Below are 17,628 nucleotides of genomic sequence, written 5' to 3' on the forward strand. Positions count from 1 at the left end.
CCATGGGCAACAGTATGCAGCAGAAGAAAGCATTCATTCGTGAACTATCTTAAGAAAACTAAGACCTCTCCTTCATTTCCCGTATTTGCACAATCTGTATTTGTAGAAAAAAAAGAGAAAACTTCGAAAATGATGAGGTCTCTGGATAACATTCCTCCCCATAATTCAATCAGCTCATGCTCATTTCCATGACAATAAGTGTCGGAGTGTTGAGGGCTCAATAAATGCCTAGAAAAACAGCCAACAGAATGCAAGCTAAAGGAAAAGTTCCAGCTTCAAGAAGCTGCTATTACAGTAGCCTTGAACCAAGCACATGAAGGTCTTGCTTTCCTCAACCCCAAGCCATCACCAAGACTGCTCCTACTACAGGGTCTCATACGATGTGTATTCCAGGTGATGCTGAAGAAGAAAAATCTTTTTGAGAAAAGCAACATTCATAGCAAACCATACCTGAACCAGAACACGACGACAGAGCCCAGCTTTCACAAGAGACTTGGCCACCCAACGGGCTGCATATGCAGCTGATCGATCCACCTTTGTATAGTCTTTGCCAGAAAAGGCACCACCTCCATGGGCTCCCCAACCACCGTAAGTATCCACAATGATCTTTCGACCAGTAACACCAGCATCACCCTGAATCAGCAAAAGAATTTGTCCGTTTTACAATCCATTTTATTGTAAGTCTCAGACAAGGCTATGCATCCTTCAGAAGACCACAACAATGTGTAAGTTCACCACATACGGATTGCTGTGGGGTAGCTGAAGGAACGAACTTGTCTCACCAAGCTACAACAGTGGATATAAATGTTCTCTAAAGCCAGATTCACATGACAAGCCATTCACGAATTGCATTTGGTAATCAAGTAAACAGGTTTACAACCAGAGCATGCACTGCCTGTTTCTAAAGTAAATTCCAGACAATAAGGGAACTTAGGTTTAGAAGTGACCTATCTACCACATCCAAACTGAATACAGAATATTGCTAACAAACTACCTGACATATAGGAAACTTTGAGAGATTTTACATTGTTAAAAAAAAAAAAAATCAGGCTTTCATATCTTTTAGTCAAAATCTGAAGTTGTGTCAATATTAAATAGTAGATGTCTTTTCTGTATTTACCATCAAAAGGTATGTTAGTGTTGCCTTATACTTCTTTACATGGAGGCTGGCATTCAGCACTTCCAGTGCAGTATCATTACAGAGACTGTCACACAAATATGTACTAAAAAACACATTTCCAGACCCAAAATATTTCTAGTCTAATTTAAACTATACACAAGTGGTATGGAGTAGTAGGCAGTTATAGGTAATGGAGAAAGAAGCATTACTTCTTTCTAAGAACTGATACTTACAGATTAATATTCTTAAATATTAAAGAAGGAAGTGCAGATAACCTTCTAGCTGCCTACACAACTATTCTGATTGTTCCTCACAAGTACTTGATATTTTCATTTGATCTTGGTTAGCTGATCAGTACCTGACTAATTGTCTGACCCCCCCAATTTACTAAATGCTTAAGCTTTCTGGTGCGAATGGAAACATGGTCAGGTTTGAAATTCAGTCTCCACTTGTGCAGGAAGGTTTGAAATTCTTTGTCTACAGAATATCATGTCAGTAAAATTCAACTGCTAGAATGTTTGCACAGCAAACACAAGTGGAGTGTCAAAGTTTTTCTTAGAAAGACTGTGCATATACACAGAAGAAAACCTTTGGTACTGTTTGTTCCATTCTGCTAAGAAAGCAGCAAGATGTAAATCTGAATTGCAGTTAGCTGAGCTTGTCTAAAGGTTCCTATCCTCCTGGGGTTCTTCTGCTTGACTCAAACCTTAATTTCTGATGGCACAGACAGTTACAATGAGAACACATAGTGTGTGCCATCATGACTTTACTGCAGAACTGGGTGAGAGGAAGAGAAATGGACAGGTCAAAGGGGAAAAAACAAACAAACAAACCCAACAAAACTACCCCTCGATTTAAAGGTGCTCAATTTAAATCCATTTAAATGGATTTGTAAAGCTTGTGGAAGTCACTTTCCCAGCGAGCTGTAATGTCCTCACAGTAGCAGCGGGTGTTGCTGTTGGGAAAATGGTGATAGCAGCAAAGTTACTAATTTTGCCCCGGTCAGAATGCAAGGTACCACTGTGCTCAGAAGCATAAGGTGAAAATCCAAGTGATGTGTGTCTTCTTTAGATTAACTGAGGTGGAGAACAAGACAGCCTTCTATACCTAGCTTTGTTAAAAATAAAACTGAGTAATACTCTTATGAAAAGTGATCAGAAAGTTCAAGATGTGAAAGACAAGAAAACAAACAGTTATTTTCTGGTTACTGCAATGCTATTGTAAATTGCACAAGTGATGATAGGAGTTGTAAGGCCATGGACACACGGGCAGATTGACCCACAGTAAGTAAACTTATCCCAGGTTTAAAAAGCTGCAAACATACACTGCAATGTGCCTGTGTTTGTATGTGCAAACATAAGCAGTAGTTCCATCGCAAGAGCAGAAAAGGTATATCCTGGTTGTTTTACCAAATTTAATTATATTACATTTTTAAATGGGTGCAGTTCAGTGTACACCTGAAAAATTTACATTTTTAATGAGTGCAGTTCTGTGCACACCTGAAAATCTTCATATATGTAGCCTTCTTTTTGTATGTAGCTATGATTGCTGCATGGGCTCATTTGCTCCAAGTTACAGCTCCAGTTCACCTGTCCATTTATCTATAGTCTAGGATGTCAGTGATACAAAAATTACAGTGATACTACCAATTCAAATACACAAAAATACATCTTTTGTATAATCATTATTATAATGATTAATCTCAACACCTTCCTACTTGTCCCATGGCACTAATGTAAAAAAGACGCAGCACCTTCTGGGGTGCAAATTCCAGCAAGTGAATGAATTTGAACAGCAAACGAAAAACAATGTGTACTAGGATTTGTTGTAAAATCTGATCTAATTTCAGGAAGGAGTTTTGAAATTTTGCTGTGATTGTTTTGAAGGGAACTGAAGACTAAAACATTGGGAATGGTGAATTTGTTTTTGAAAATTAAATCTCAGAAGTCCTGCTCCTACAGAGAGTGGAAGTTCTGCCTGACTTCTGTGAATGCAGGACCAAATTATAAATCCCAGCTCCTGCATTCCCTAGATAAAGCAAAAGCAACATTTATTTTCTCACCAGGAGAAGCCTATCAGGGGCTGATTTTCAGAACAAATGAAGACATTCAGCTCTCATTGGTGTCAGGCAGAACAGTGCGGGCTATACAGATCTGAAAACCAGGTTCACTGTAAGAGAAGTAAAATTTCATTTGTCCATCTCTCTAAGGAGTGTTTTCCATGAGAAAGGATTGCGTGTCTCACCCTGTGCTGGACTTGAGAGGGTTTGAGGAAACCCAGATGTGGGCTGTACTTTCCACACACAATGTAAGATTCAGCTCAACTTGCCTGCCTAGTCACAACACATGTATGATATAATCATGCCCTCAAAGGTTACTTTGGCATAGAGCACATGAAACCCTGGGTGCTTCTCTCACATACAACTGCAGTTAAAACTTCAACTAGGCAGCTTGCTTCTCACACCCTAGGACAGACATGCCAAAAAGCAGGGCATTTCTTTTAAGACACACGCCCAGTGACAAAGGCAAGCTGATAAAAGCACCGAAACAAGATAAAAACACAAACCTGAGGCCCTCCAATAACAAAACGTCCACTAGGTTGAAGGTGATAAATAGTTTTCTCATCCAAGTATTTTGCAGGGACAACAGCTTGGATCACACGATCCTTCAAGGTTCTGCGCATGTTCTCCAGTGAAATGGTTTCATCATGCTGCACTGATATGACAATGGTGTGAACACGCACTGGGATGACTGCTCCGTTCTCCTGGATATACTGAACCGTGACCTGAACAGAATGGGGAGAAGGAGGGAGAAAAAAGCAAAGTTGCTATAAAACATATTACTGGTCTACATCAAACATCATGTTATACTATTCCAAGATCAAAATTGTGGCAAATTATCAATGCTGGTATCATAATGATCACTGTTCACTTTGTTTCCAAGGTATGAAAAATGACTTCTCTCATTTTTGATTTTTGCTGTGATGAGCAAAAAAAAAAAAAAAAAAAAAAAAGCAAACAAACCCCAAAACAAACAAACAAAAAACCTCAGTATGGACAATCTGATTTTCTATGAAATTTTCCAAAAATGTGTCTTTCAGCTGTGATTTCTAGCAAAACTCCAAGCCTCAGAGAATTATGTTCTCAGTGCCTCTTTAAAAAGGCCAGCCCGAATCCCTAAATACAAATAAATCCTTTGGATCTCCTGTCACTTTTCAAATGAGCACAGACTGCTTAGGTCTGAAGGGTTAAATATTTCTTCACTGATAGGTGGATAAGTGCTACTAGCACTCTGATACAGGTTAACCATTTTCCAACAGTCAAGGAGACAGCATCATAAGCAGTGGAAATGCTTTGTCTGCTGCTTGTAGGTTATATATCTGCTGTTTGTAGGTTATCCTGATGCTCTGAACACCATCAATTGCTGTCTTTAGAAATATTTAAGATTTCTGGGAAGAAAAAGTGTTAGTTTTCAACCGTCTGTAATATCCATAGCAGTATTTACCTGTGTCTTAGAGTCAGGCCTCAGCCAAGGAAGTTCTCCATTACGCCTCAGCTCTGCTAACCTGGCATTCAGCTTATGAGCAAGAATAATTGTTAGAGGCATACATTCTTCTGTCTCATCTGTTGCATAACCAAACATCAAACCCTACAGGAGGAGAAGATATACTTCAATCACTGCTAAAAGCACCACAACCAAAGGCAATGAGATTTCATCTGAAGCAAAGAGTAAACAGTACCCTTAGGTTTACTTTCTACTGTTTTACATTACAGTGCAAGAAGCCTAAACTCAGATCAGGCTCCAACATGTTACAGTGTAATGAGAAACAAACCACTAGAATTTTTCACTGGAAGCCTGGAGGTTTACGTGTTAAGCTGGAAACCTGGACAAAAATTGAGAAGTTTCTGTGAAAAAATCAGGTTCTTTTACAGAAAAATAAGTCTGTTGGAGCAAAACAATTTCAGGACTATTCTGCCATAGGAAAGGTGTTACCATTAGCCTAGAGAAGTTGTAGAGGCTTTTATGTATGTATACAGACACACTTATACTGCAGCTCTCATCTGAAATTTCAGCAGAATGGGATATGAATACTCCATGAAGGATGTACCGTTCACCTGTTTAAGGAACCTGCCTCAGATTTTCAATGCCACATGCTTCTAGTCATAGCTTCTACTATTATTCAGTCATGTTCCCTGCATCAGATTATATTTTTTTAAATAGAGTTAGTGGTATTTCCCTTCTCTTCATCCAGTGGATGTTGTGATAAAAGAAAAAAGACAAGAAGGTACTTTGATACAATGGTAAGAGAAGCCATCAAAGTGCCAAAGGAAGTCAGATGTCTTTTCATCTTATGTAGTATTATGACCCCATGGCAGCATAAAAGCATTTTAATTTAGTCCTTGAGGGGCTTTTGAACAATACTAGCACGGCTCCTGGACTCTGATATCTCCACTTATGGTTCTCAACAGCATTCTTATAAACTAGATATTACTACTAATGATAACTACTGTAAATGTTAAAACTCGCTCATACTGGCATCAGTCTGATTATGGAGTTTTTATGTTAGCATCTTTCTCTTGGGAACATACCATAATTATCTACATGTGTTATTTAGCTCATAGAAATGCAGCTTGGACAGCCTTAATTATGTGGAACACCTATTAAAAAAGCTGCCTCTGGGAAATAAATGAGAATTAAAAGTACTCTGGTGTATTTGCCTTCAATGTACTAATGCTGAAGACAGCTGAAACATCGCCTAATTTTTTGCTGTGTAAAATCTCAAGAGCTCCGTGAAAGTTAAAAGATCCTTTGTTTATTCCATCTCACAAGACAAGTCTGGCTGCAAGATGAATGGTCTAATGAATCTAAAGCTATTCAACAAAAACAAGAAATACATAAGCAAAAAACGCTTGCTAAATTCTGAAGGACACATCCTCAGCTACTACAAAATGCCAGAGGTCTCCTAACTTGCATGGAGTGCTATAACAAACTCCAGGCAAAAGTCTACCCTTAAAGAAATTCCAAATATTTTAATAAAAATATAGGTTTTATTCTGGGGTAGCCCAAGATGGAAGTGTGAAAATCTTCATATTGGTTTTGATTTTGAAAATAGGGCAATAAGATGGGGCAAACTTTCATTCAACCAGCTTTGATGTTTTAGATGTGATATTATGTCTACCTGATCTCCAGCACCAACATCCTCTTCATCCCTGTGTAGATGAACACCTTGGGCGATATCAGGTGACTGCTGTTCCAGTGCCACTAAAACATTACAAGTCTTGTAGTCAAAGCCTATTTGGAAAAAAAGAATAGCAGTGAATTAGCTTTTTCTGCCACAATTAAGGGAAGTAACATGGAATCATATGACAAAATTGTCATTCTGAAGGATACCACATTCAGAACTCAAAACCTAATTGCTGTTTTTATTACTTTTTTTTTGTCAATACAACACTTGAAGGCTATTTTGAAAGGGGGTGGGATATATAGGGTTGCTTTTATTGCTTGTTACTGCTTGTTTTCTCTTGCACTGGCACCCTGTGCCAAACCAATTCAGACCATAAATTAACTGCATTATACTAGTCAAAAAAGTAAATAATGAGCCCCTCCCAAATAAATAGTATTAAAAACTTCTATGTGAATTCCTAGGAGCTGATGTTTTCAGCAAATGAAGGCTCTGCTCTCTGATGATATAGTATTTGCAATATACATAAAGCAGTGTCTGTCCCTAAATCTCTTGTGGGAGTTTGTGTGAGAGCTACAAACAGAGAAAAAAACTATTTCAAGTTTCACAGCAAATCTGGAAGTGGGAATTTTCTCTTAAAGATCAAAAAGAAGGTTTTAAAAAGAAATTCAAAGACTTACAGAAGATTGTGGCAAAATTTTCCACCTTTCCTAGGTATATTAATTGTAACTTGCTTCTCTCCAAATCCAACCTTTCCTAGAACTGTAGCTACAGACAGTTGCTGACCAAACTCATGTTTAGCCAATACAACATATATACATGACCATATGCATATGATCCTCTTGAAGTATGCTCTCCACCCTCTTTTAAGTAGGCTATGAAGAGAAGAAAATTATATTTCTGCATGCAATTGTTTGTTTTAGCTTTTTGTTTTACTTCTGCATATAAATTCTTTCTTACTGGGTAACTGCATCTCCCCTTACCATTTTTGGCAGTTAGGATAAAAAGGAGATTTATGACTTACTAGATTTGCCAGTGTTTCCTTAAAGAACAGCTGTTACATGATGGTGGAGGTACCCTGCAGATGTGCTGCTATAATATTCTCCCACCATAACCTCCCTGTAAATGCAGTAGCAATTAAAGGACTGCAGGAAACAACGTTTTTTAATCAAGCGCTCTTAAAAGTTACACTTCACTGTAACAGTATATTTGGAATATTTGTAATGTATAAATGACACATGGCAAATCAGAAAGTGAAATGTACCTAGTAGATAAAGCATTTTGTCTTTTTTTTTTACCTGCACATTACACAGACTGGATTTGGACTGCACAGTCCTCAGTGTAGGAGGTGTAGTTCAGAGCTAGCAGAGCTTGCACAGTGAGAACCTGATTTACATCTGGAAATTCTAGATGCTACCACAGTACAAATATATAATGGTTCAACAAAATTAACTAGGTTTCTTCTTCCCTCTCTTCTGCGCCAAGATACATCAATCGGCTTGCCAAATGAATAACCAAGATTCGTGTTCTCACAAGTTTGGAGGAGTGGTACGTTTTGTGGCTCAAGCTGCAGTTAACTATTCTGGCCCAATACCACAGTTCAAAGTATTTTCTGTCTGCTCCCTCTAAGTTTTAACTAATACATGATGTTTTTTCTACTTACTGGGATAAAGCCAGAAAGTGTATCATGCAACACCATGTAAGCAGTTTTCACACAGGATGTTCAGTTTTTATCAGGCTTGCTAAAGTGCTATGGAAGTGGTGACAGACCTGTTTTGAAGTTGCCTATTGCCCGCTCTTCAAGGATTTCATGATCTTTTCCACCAACCTTTAGCTGAATCATCATAGCCAATATGTCTAATTGCATCTCGGACAACTCGTTGATAATCCACAATGGCATGAGATGTGATTTCTCCACAGAGCAAAACCATTCCTGTCTTACATACTGTCTCTGAAAAGAGATATGAAAACAGGATTACAACAGCAGAATAATGTAGCCTTCTAAGACAAATAAGCATATTTGTGATGATGGTGATTTTGAGAGATCTACTGGGTATGTACAGTCTAAGTCCACTCTACCCATATTTTTAGCATGATTAGTTCCTTCTACAACAAATTCTTTTCATATTCACTGTATGTCTGAAAGTAAGGAAAAGACTAGCATGTCCAGTTTACAAATGGGAAAGTCAAGACACTGAGCATGATTCAGTGATATGCAGACACTTTATGGAAATATAGCATTAAGCTCTGATTTCCAAATCAACTTAATCACTCTAAGATACATAGTGAGGCTAAATAAAACGCATCAGTGATCAACTATTTGAAAACTTGCCTCCAGTGCCAGGAGGAAGAGTCTGAAGATGAGGTTTAGTTACATAATACATGAACTGGTATAAAGACCTGAGAGTTGACAGTACAACTCTGAAGAGATTTCAAAAATGAAGCAGTTATGGGGACTTGGACTGAAAAATTAGTACTTCATTAAATATAGTAAATGAACTTTTCAACAAAACATTCAAATATTCTTTCAAAAACCCACTGTAATGAAGCCAAATCTGTTTCTCTCAGGAAAATTTGGTCCACACACAAAATTAAACAGCCTACTCTTCTACAGTCTGCTTAGGCTTCAGTCTTTATAAAAACTTTTGCTGTTTCTTCTCATCTCTCCTTCTCTTGGAGACTAATTCTTATGTAATTTTCCTGAGAGTAAAATAAGTTAGCAAATGATAGCATCACGCTCTTTGCGAACATAATAAAAAAAAAGAACAGTGACTGGGTGATGACTTAAAGCAAAGCAGCAAACAACTTACCACAAGCAACCTTGGCATTCGGGTCCTGTTTGAGATGGGCGTCTAGTACAGCATCACTGATTTGATCACAGATTTTATCTGCAAGAGATCAAAGTTGCAATTCATAACCATAGCACTCAATATAAATGTACTATTCATATTACTTTGAATGGGTAGGTATTTCAGCTAGGAAATTTTATAGCTAATTACCGGAGTATTTAAGCTAGCTAAATAGAAAGACATGAAACATCCTGCAAGCAATGTCAGTAGACACAATGGGGAATTTACTTACTGGGGTAAACTAATACTGGCTACAACTTTACCTGTAGTTTTCTGTACTTAAGTGTGAAGCAAGTATGTTGTGCACACAATAACCTGAGAGGCTAAGAGGCTTTACTCCCAGCCCTCTCCTTCTCTAATATCACAAGCCAATAGAGCATGGGCTCCACATCAGTACTGTGCTAACAAGCAGGTGATATTCCACCATCAACTTCCATCTCCCCAACAAAAAGTTAGAATGTACATGACCAACACTGCCAGTAAAGCCCGAGAAAGTGTTTAGAATCATACAGACAATGCACAGCTCGGAGTCAAGTGCCTGTTTCGGGTTTGCTTCTTCTCACTGCATCCTACCATCCTGCAATACCATCTCCTAAAAATCCCTGCAACCCACCTAAGGCAGGGGAGCAAGTAGCACGTGCAGAAGCAAGAAGGGGTTACCAACTGAAGTTTGCCTAAGGTAAATCTTGAGCCTATCTTCAGTTACATCCCAAATACAAAGGTTTCACCTCAGGTTTATCATAATGATCTTTTCTCATTTTCTTTCTTTCTTTTGTTACCTTTTGAATGAATAATGAAACTTAATTGAATAATGCAGCTATTTAATGAACATAAAAGAGCAGCACTCATAACAATGCCTTCCAAATGGTAATTTTTCTCATATATTTTCATTTCATTTTATTAATTTCTTAAGAAAAGTCTAGTATTGCATACTATGTTAGATATTGCCATAACATGCTGTGTGGCAAAATAAATTAATCTCCTGCCTTGCCATTTGCAAAGGAGCAATATTTGGAAAGCAATGTTTTATAAGAGTATGTCATTAGAGACTTTTAATACATTTGACCTCAAGTCAAAATAACTTATTTTCATGAGGAAGGTGTACATTTATCCAAGAGGGATAAATCAAAGACTAGAGAGTTAATGTGATTCTGACACTTAACTCCCATATTAACCACTTCAGCACAGAAAAAAACAAACACAAAAGACAATTAGCAACTGTAGGCTGTGCTTTCAGTCTTGCAAGAACTGTACATGGATTACTAAATTTGGGACAATTATTACCAGATAGGAATCACAACCCCCATTCTTGCATTTCAGTTAGAAGTCCAAATGAATCTTGTTTAGCAAGACTGGGGACAAAGGTAGCAGGAGTAACTAAAATACATCTCTGCTTTCTTCAAAGTTTCCATTTTTATACGGAAATATGTCCATATTTCAAGCATAAAAGCAAAAATTACTGATGAAAATATCTAATTTTTGATTACCTGAGTGAGACAACAGAGCATCTGGGAGAGGATGACCTTCTTAGTGCAGGTCTAATGCCCTGCAGTAGACTCCTAGTGATTGGGACTGCTTTCTAGTCTTTTTTTCACCGCCCAGAGTTTCTATGCCAGGAACAAACTTTATCCCTGTCCTTGCTCCACATGACGCATGTCTCACCTGCATTAGATGCCAGTGTCCCATGTTTGTCTAAGTTCTATATTATATGCATTCTTTCCAGAACATTCAAGAAGAGTACAGGTAATCCCATATGACTAATTCATCCTCACTTCTCCTTGTGGCACCTATCTGATACAAAAAACCTTATGTTGGTTTTGCATGCTGTGGTTGAAATTAATTTATGAACTAAAACTTTCATGAAATGTCTCAAGGGAGCATTAGCCATAGTAGGCAGTAAAATCAATAAATGAAGATTTAACAGGATGTTTTAATGTGTCAGGATTTTTTTTTTCTTAATGAACTGTATCATTAGTATCTACAGTATTTCATGTATATTGGTAGGTAAAAAGCAGCTCAGCTTCCCTCTCAAGGGAAATAACACAGCAAACATTCATGAACAAAAGGGGAGAATTCATTTACATTCATTTACAGAAGGGGAGAATTTGTCTTACAAAAATTCTACTCTGAAAAGATCATGACAGAAAAACAGATGAACAGTCAACCATAGAAATGAAATTATCTCCATACAATAGCATTAGTGAGATTGCTACAGAAACACTAGATTTTGTTGGTGGTATTCCAAAGAAGATGTTAAGAACTTACGGGAAGGTTTAAGACAGACTGAGAAGAATGCCCCAAAATCAGAAAAATCTGTCTTTCAGGATTAAATCAATCAAGCTCAATAGAGTCTTGAAAAGCTGAAGGAAAGGCAACCCACCAGAGGAAATCCTTATAGGCATTGGGATCACAGTCTCTAAGAACCTAAAAATAATACGCTAAGAGAAATTTTTCTTTCTGATGGACAATAATGTAACTACAGTTGATAGCTGAAAATTAAAGAGAGACAGAAAGATTCAAACCTGAAAATCTTAAAAGGGCGAGGGCCATTGAAACCATTCATCTAGAGGTATACAGGATTTGTTGTTCCTTCAAATCCCTAGATGAAAATTGGCTACCTTTTTGAAAGGTATGAATGAAAACCAACCATCATTTACTAGCATGTTTGAAGAATTCTTGCATGAAATATTATTATTGTGTATGAAGGTCTGACCAGATTAGATATCAGAGGTCCCTTCTGGTCTTTAAAATCTATGTGAGAATTTAATCAATTAAAATAATAAATTATAATTTAATCTACTATGCTGATAGCATACCTTTAGATTAAGTAGGCTGAGACAAATCAGTCTGACAATTTATATTATACCTGACTGTTGGCGCAACAACTAGCAGCTTTAGTGCAACTAGATCCAAATAAATACAGATATATCTATTAAGACTGGAAAGAGAAATCTCGCTGGATGATTGGCTGATTAATGCATTAAATTAAAGGCATGTCTATTAGTAAAGGTCTCTGGTGTAAAATAAAACCAGGCATTCTATTTTTAGCAATGCTTAGCAGGCTTTGTGCACCCTTCATTCTGTTATTTAAATTTCTCATCTCAACTGTCCCATTTCTCTTATTAGCTGCTAAATGTGACAGGCTGTATTTGTCCACTATTTCCTTCCATTTTTTGTTTCTTCATTTTTGGAAACAGGGAGAGTGTAATGGACCACCTCTGGTGAGGCATTATCATCTAAAAAAATGATGTAATAGGTAAGAATTTTGTTCATGCATACCTTCATGTAGTGAACTACTATCCAATAGGATAAATATTGCAAAAGGGATGTCTAGGCTGAGGATTTCTTGACCGAGCAGGGAAGTATTAGATAACCATGAATTCTTTTCATGAAATCAAACCATCCCACAGACCCAACCTCATGGCAGAGATGCCAATTAGCCATAAACAGTTCTTGCTAACTATAAAAGGAATGGGAGAATCTAAGGGAGCTGATGATATACCCTACTCAAATGCCCAGTTGTCAAATTATGAAGTAAAAGAGGCATTCAACAACAAAAGTGATCTCAAAATCTGAAGGAGTTTCACAGTTTTCTGGAGAGTTGGACATAGTTTGTAATGTGAACCTAGACTGTGGAAGAGCCTAATGCACGCCGTGATATCTGCATGTTCTCAGGACCTGCCCTGAAAGAATTCAGTTTCACGGATTCGCCACACACACACACACATGCCCCAAATACATCTATGAACAGAAGTAACAACTGAAAATTTAATTCAAAAAAGCTCTGCCCTTTGAAGCACAATGAACAGGTACAACCACGCTTCTGACTTTGATGCTGTAGTAAACATAATAAACAGTGAACATTTCAAAAGGTAAGGTTGATTTCTTAAAAACCTGTAATCATCAAAACAAGATTCAGTCTTTTTAATGATGCATTATTTATATCAACAGAAAAAAAATATTTTTAAACTGGAATGGGAAATTATATATTCAAAATGTGATAAACTGAGCAATTCTCAATTTTCTGGTTAAAATTAAAACAGTCATGAAACACATATACCTATTATAAGCACTTCATCAAAAAATAAGCTTTCCACCAAAAAGTTTCACTAGAAAGAATCTGAATTCCCAAATTATGCTGAATTACATTTTTTCTATTTAAGAGACTCCTGAGGAGTGCTAATTGATAACTGCCATGGTACTTCAAAATTAAAACTACACTGTTTAAATATCTTGTACATCTGTTCTCCTTTTTCAATACCCAGTTTACTGAATTATTATGTATATTGTTAAGTATATACAATGTTAGATATTGTTAAATATATATAATGTTAAATATAAGACATGCAAGCATCAACTTGCTGAGGTCTGCATTTTCTGTTTGCTCATTTTTTCTTTTGTGACTTTTTTTCTGTGAAAATTCAGAAGGTAAACATATGTTTTTAATATGGTTGAAAATCTGCTGGTGCTTCTAGCAGATGTTTTCTCTTATATTTTTAAAGAGATTCCTTGATACTTACTGGAAAACTGAATGACATTCTGTTTGCAGGCAATTCCACCTGAAGTCACACCAGATAGGGGAAGGAATTATTCCTAAGTGGTTTGGCACCTGTAAGACATTGTGGGTCAGAGAAACACACAATGCCTTTCAAAGCACAGTGAAACCATTGTGCAGCATGGATAGACACTACTGGACAAAGCAAAATGGAGCAGTGACAAAAAGCAGCTATCAAAAAAAAAAAAACCAATCTTTCTCTTCCCCATGCTGCTATCTATGTGCTTTTATTATACTGAAATGAAAAAGTCACATGTGTCTTCAGAGAGTTTGGTATTTACCCCACTAAATGCCAAGATTGAAGACGTGGAAGGAAGTCTCAAATTTTATACCCAAGTGATTTTGAAGAATTTGGACTGAGAAAACAGGATAAACAGAGTCTTCTATAAAGTCTTTGGGGAGAATAGGTAATACCTGTACATTAATTATTGCCAGCTATTACTTGCTTCAATGGCATTTGGGCTACTTAGTGACACACAACTCTTGGGCATTGCACAGGTATACGACAGTTCTCTCTATACCCAAATAAATAGTATGTAATTTCTCCTGCTTTGTTTATTAAGAAGGAGGTTTCCATTAAAGCATTCAGTCCTCAGCTAATATAATCAGAACAATTCAAATTTCCACCAGACAAAGATCTAGTTCAGGATGTTTGTTCACTTCACATAATGCCCTCTAGCAAAATTATACTATCACACGCAGAAGTGAAATAATCAAGGACACGCAAATTATCCATTTGGTATCAAACAGAGGAACTCAAAACTCACAATTAAATTATAGTGCTGCTGATAATGTCAGAAGCCCAAGTACTGCCTCAGACACCGGGCCTCATTTTAAGAAATAGCCAAGATTTTCCTGAGTGATAAAAACTTAATGGCATGTCTACACCACTTATAAAACCACAGACATGGAAAAGGGGGGTTGGCCAGGAGGTAGGGGTGATCAGTTTGATGTCAGAAACTGGAGCTATTGCGATTAAGACCTATTGCTGGGCTGTGTTCAGGAACAAGAATTTGCAGGACCACCAGGAGCTACTTATTGCCAACCTGGCCTCCCTTCAGCTGGAAAATCTGTATCCTTCCTCTGTCATAGGCGTATGGGTTTTTAGTACCCTACATGAAGACTGAGGCTGTTTAAGAAAGTGTGAGTATCAAAGTCTTGAGAATGTGGAGTAAATTTCCGTTTTCGACTCCCACTGCAACAAGCCTCTCAGGCGGCCACTTCGCATCTCACAGGATGCTGAGATCTGGCAACCTCTGCCAGATGAGAGGCCGCTCGCAAATCTAAATAACGGTAACACTGTTTCCCAAAGGCCTGCCCAGTGTTTCAGCTCAGGAGGAAGACAGTGTTCATAGGAATTAAAAGAGGGCCTACTGAGGGCCAATACAGGTTTTTGGGAATAAAGAAGGAAATGTGAGTAAGAACTGAAAAATAGGCTGAATTCTAAAACAAGAAACAAGACAAAAAGTTAACTGGTAAAGGAAGGAGACCAAGGGACAAAGTTAAACCTGGGGACTCAGTTGAACTCTTTCTGTTCTGAGATTTATCTATTATCACCCCAGGGGGATTAAAAATAACGATTAGAGTAGCCTAAGTTGTGACCTGTCATCTTTGGAGACACCATCAGCAATTTAAAATTACCATATTGTATAATGTTATTTTTCCCATGGAATTACATTGCGCTACAGACGCTGGTTGTAATTATATATAAATTTGAGATGGGATCAATGTCCCAAGGACCAAATGTGGGTGTCATTTTCTGATTGTGTTACATCAGAAAGAACCCCAACTGGCCTAACCTGATGTAGCTGCCTTGACATTGTCAGAGATGGACTCAATTGCATCAGCCATGGATCTGACCTTCAGTAAAGTTAATATTATAGAAGAGTATCAAAATTATAGACATAAAATTCTCACTGCTGACCTTTTATTCACTGCTGTGTCATTCTACCCATTTAAGATTTACTCACATAATGCGAGGACAGACCTGAAAAAGCCTTATTATAGCAAAAGGTAGAGGACACCAAATTGGCTTTGAAAATAAATACACTTTTCAGGACATCAAACAGCCTATTGTCCCCTGGCCTCATTTGGGGGAACACTTGCTGTTGACATAAGGTACATGTTTATGGCAGATGAACACTTGTTTTCAATAAAATTGAACTAAGTTCTGCTGACCATACATAAAGTTTAGCAAATAACTGTCCGCTATTTGCTTAAGCAATTCCATATATTGCATCAGGTGATGGAATGGGGGGAAAAAAATCAGCAACTTTGCCATGTACAGCTGCTGGGGCCATTGATTTTTACAGGCTTTAAAATAGCCTGCTTAGAGATATTCCTGTCAGGGGTGGCAGTTTTAGAGCACAGCATATATGCAGGACAGGTTCACAGGGCCCATAAAGATATGGAACTTTAGAAGCAAGCTATGCATTCTTATCCGTATGTGAAACTTGAGTCTATCTGATCTCTAGTAGTGTCTTCACAGTAATACTGAAAGAAATTCAGATGAAAAGGATCAACAACCATAAACTACACTGCCCTCCTCAGTGTAACACACACCCTGCAAAAGCACATAAACTCCTGTTGGAAGCACCCTAGTTATAGCAGTCCGACGGTCTATATGGACAAGGTCCAATAGAAACAAAGTAAAAAAGCATCCTGCTACAAATAACTTCTATAATAAGATCAATAGCAGATGAATTCTTTTTCAGGCTTTCAAAACATTTTAAATGAAAATATTATCCTTTTTACACATTTGTCAGGGCTAGTTTCTTACCTGGATGTCCTTCTCCCACTGACTCCGATGTGAACATGAAAGCCCCTTCATCATCCAGCGTGTAATCACATAAACCATCCACTGGCCCATTCATGATTGTGATGCTTTTCCTGATGGATTACTATAAACACTGGTTGAAGAGTTCTACCTTCAGTGCCTTCTCTTAAAGAAGGTTCTTTATCAGCAGGACTATCCCTGTCTTCACTTACTACCTCTCACAGCCACTTGAATTTCAGTGTGTGAAATCAGCATGTGCTTGCATCTGCGTACGCATGCAAGGAGTATGCATGTGCCTGAAGTCTGTATCCCTACCTAGCCTGATCTGTCAGTCCCTGAGCTGCTCCTATATATGGAAAAGTGAAAGTGCCTAGATAATCATGTGAGGAAAATGGAAGAGCTCATTTCTTGGCAGGGGAGTTAGTTAACTTTAGGATATTTCACTAATTAACTCAGTTCTTGGAAACATTCTGGAATCAACCTGTGCAAGATTGGTTATCTTAGCAACTCAACCGAGCATGAAGTAATGCAGGAGTACGGGTGACGGTTCAGGTCAGCTGCTTCTTCAGTTTGTCTCTCCCCTAATTTTGGGATCTGTGTTGTGCTTCCAACTGTGTGTTGTGGTTTTACAGGGATAGATAAGAAAATCTATAAATGCATGCCTTTCCTAGCAAGAGACTGGAAGAAGTTTGCTCTGCATCATGTAACTGTATTTTCCTTTACTTTTTCATGTCTTGAAAGCTCGAATTCTCTCCTGAAATATTTTTTTTCATTTTCATTCATTCTTCATGCACATCTGAGAGACGAAACATCTGATAAGATCTAGCATGATGCGTGCTTCTCATTTATGCAGACCTCTCCCTTCAGCCTTTGCTTTGCTTTTCCTCTGTCTTCTATTAATTCAGATCCATCTTAATTATCTTTTTGTATTATATTCTCATATTATATTCCATAACCCTTAGAAATACAATAGTTGCTACATCTGAGTACTCAGTGCTCAGTTCTGCTACTGAAAATTTCTTCTAGTCAGACAGTTCATGTCTGGAATATGCTGATGGCATGACAGGCATGAAGACAGATGGCATTTTGTGGGTATATGTGTCCTTAAGTTAGTATACAAAAAACAAGTAAACATACCCATGAAGCA

At 37.7% G+C, this 17,628-nt stretch overlaps 1 protein-coding gene across 4 annotated transcripts in view; it reads right to left on the reverse strand.

Annotated features, from left to right (window-relative positions):
• Nucleotides 1-17,628, reverse strand: part of MAT1A (methionine adenosyltransferase 1A) — a 33,534-nt gene that overhangs the window by 1,539 nt on the left and 14,367 nt on the right. The window contains exons 1-8 of one of the 4 annotated variants that reach the window (XM_032994125.2): nt 13,671-13,852; nt 10,813-10,941; nt 9,112-9,189; nt 8,130-8,252; nt 6,299-6,411; nt 4,624-4,767; nt 3,686-3,904; nt 451-633 (exon numbers count right to left, since the gene is read on the reverse strand). In XM_032994125.2, the coding sequence (XP_032850016.1) occupies nt 451-633; nt 3,686-3,904; nt 4,624-4,767; nt 6,299-6,411; nt 8,130-8,232 (762 nt within the window). In that variant the 5' untranslated portion in view covers nt 8,233-8,252; nt 9,112-9,189; nt 10,813-10,941; nt 13,671-13,852. Of the gene's footprint in view, nt 1-450; nt 634-3,685; nt 3,905-4,623; nt 4,768-6,298; nt 6,412-8,129; nt 8,253-9,111; nt 9,190-10,812; nt 10,942-13,670; nt 13,853-16,484; nt 17,078-17,628 lie in introns of those variants that run through there. The other 3 variants (XM_009972624.3, XM_032994126.2, XM_042789934.1) reach the window with 3 other exon arrangements.

Source organism: Tyto alba, unplaced genomic scaffold, assembly GCF_018691265.1.
Source record: "Tyto alba isolate M040663 unplaced genomic scaffold, T.alba_DEE_v4.0 Super-Scaffold_1, whole genome shotgun sequence".
Classification (NCBI taxonomy): Eukaryota; Metazoa; Chordata; class Aves; order Strigiformes; family Tytonidae; genus Tyto; species Tyto alba.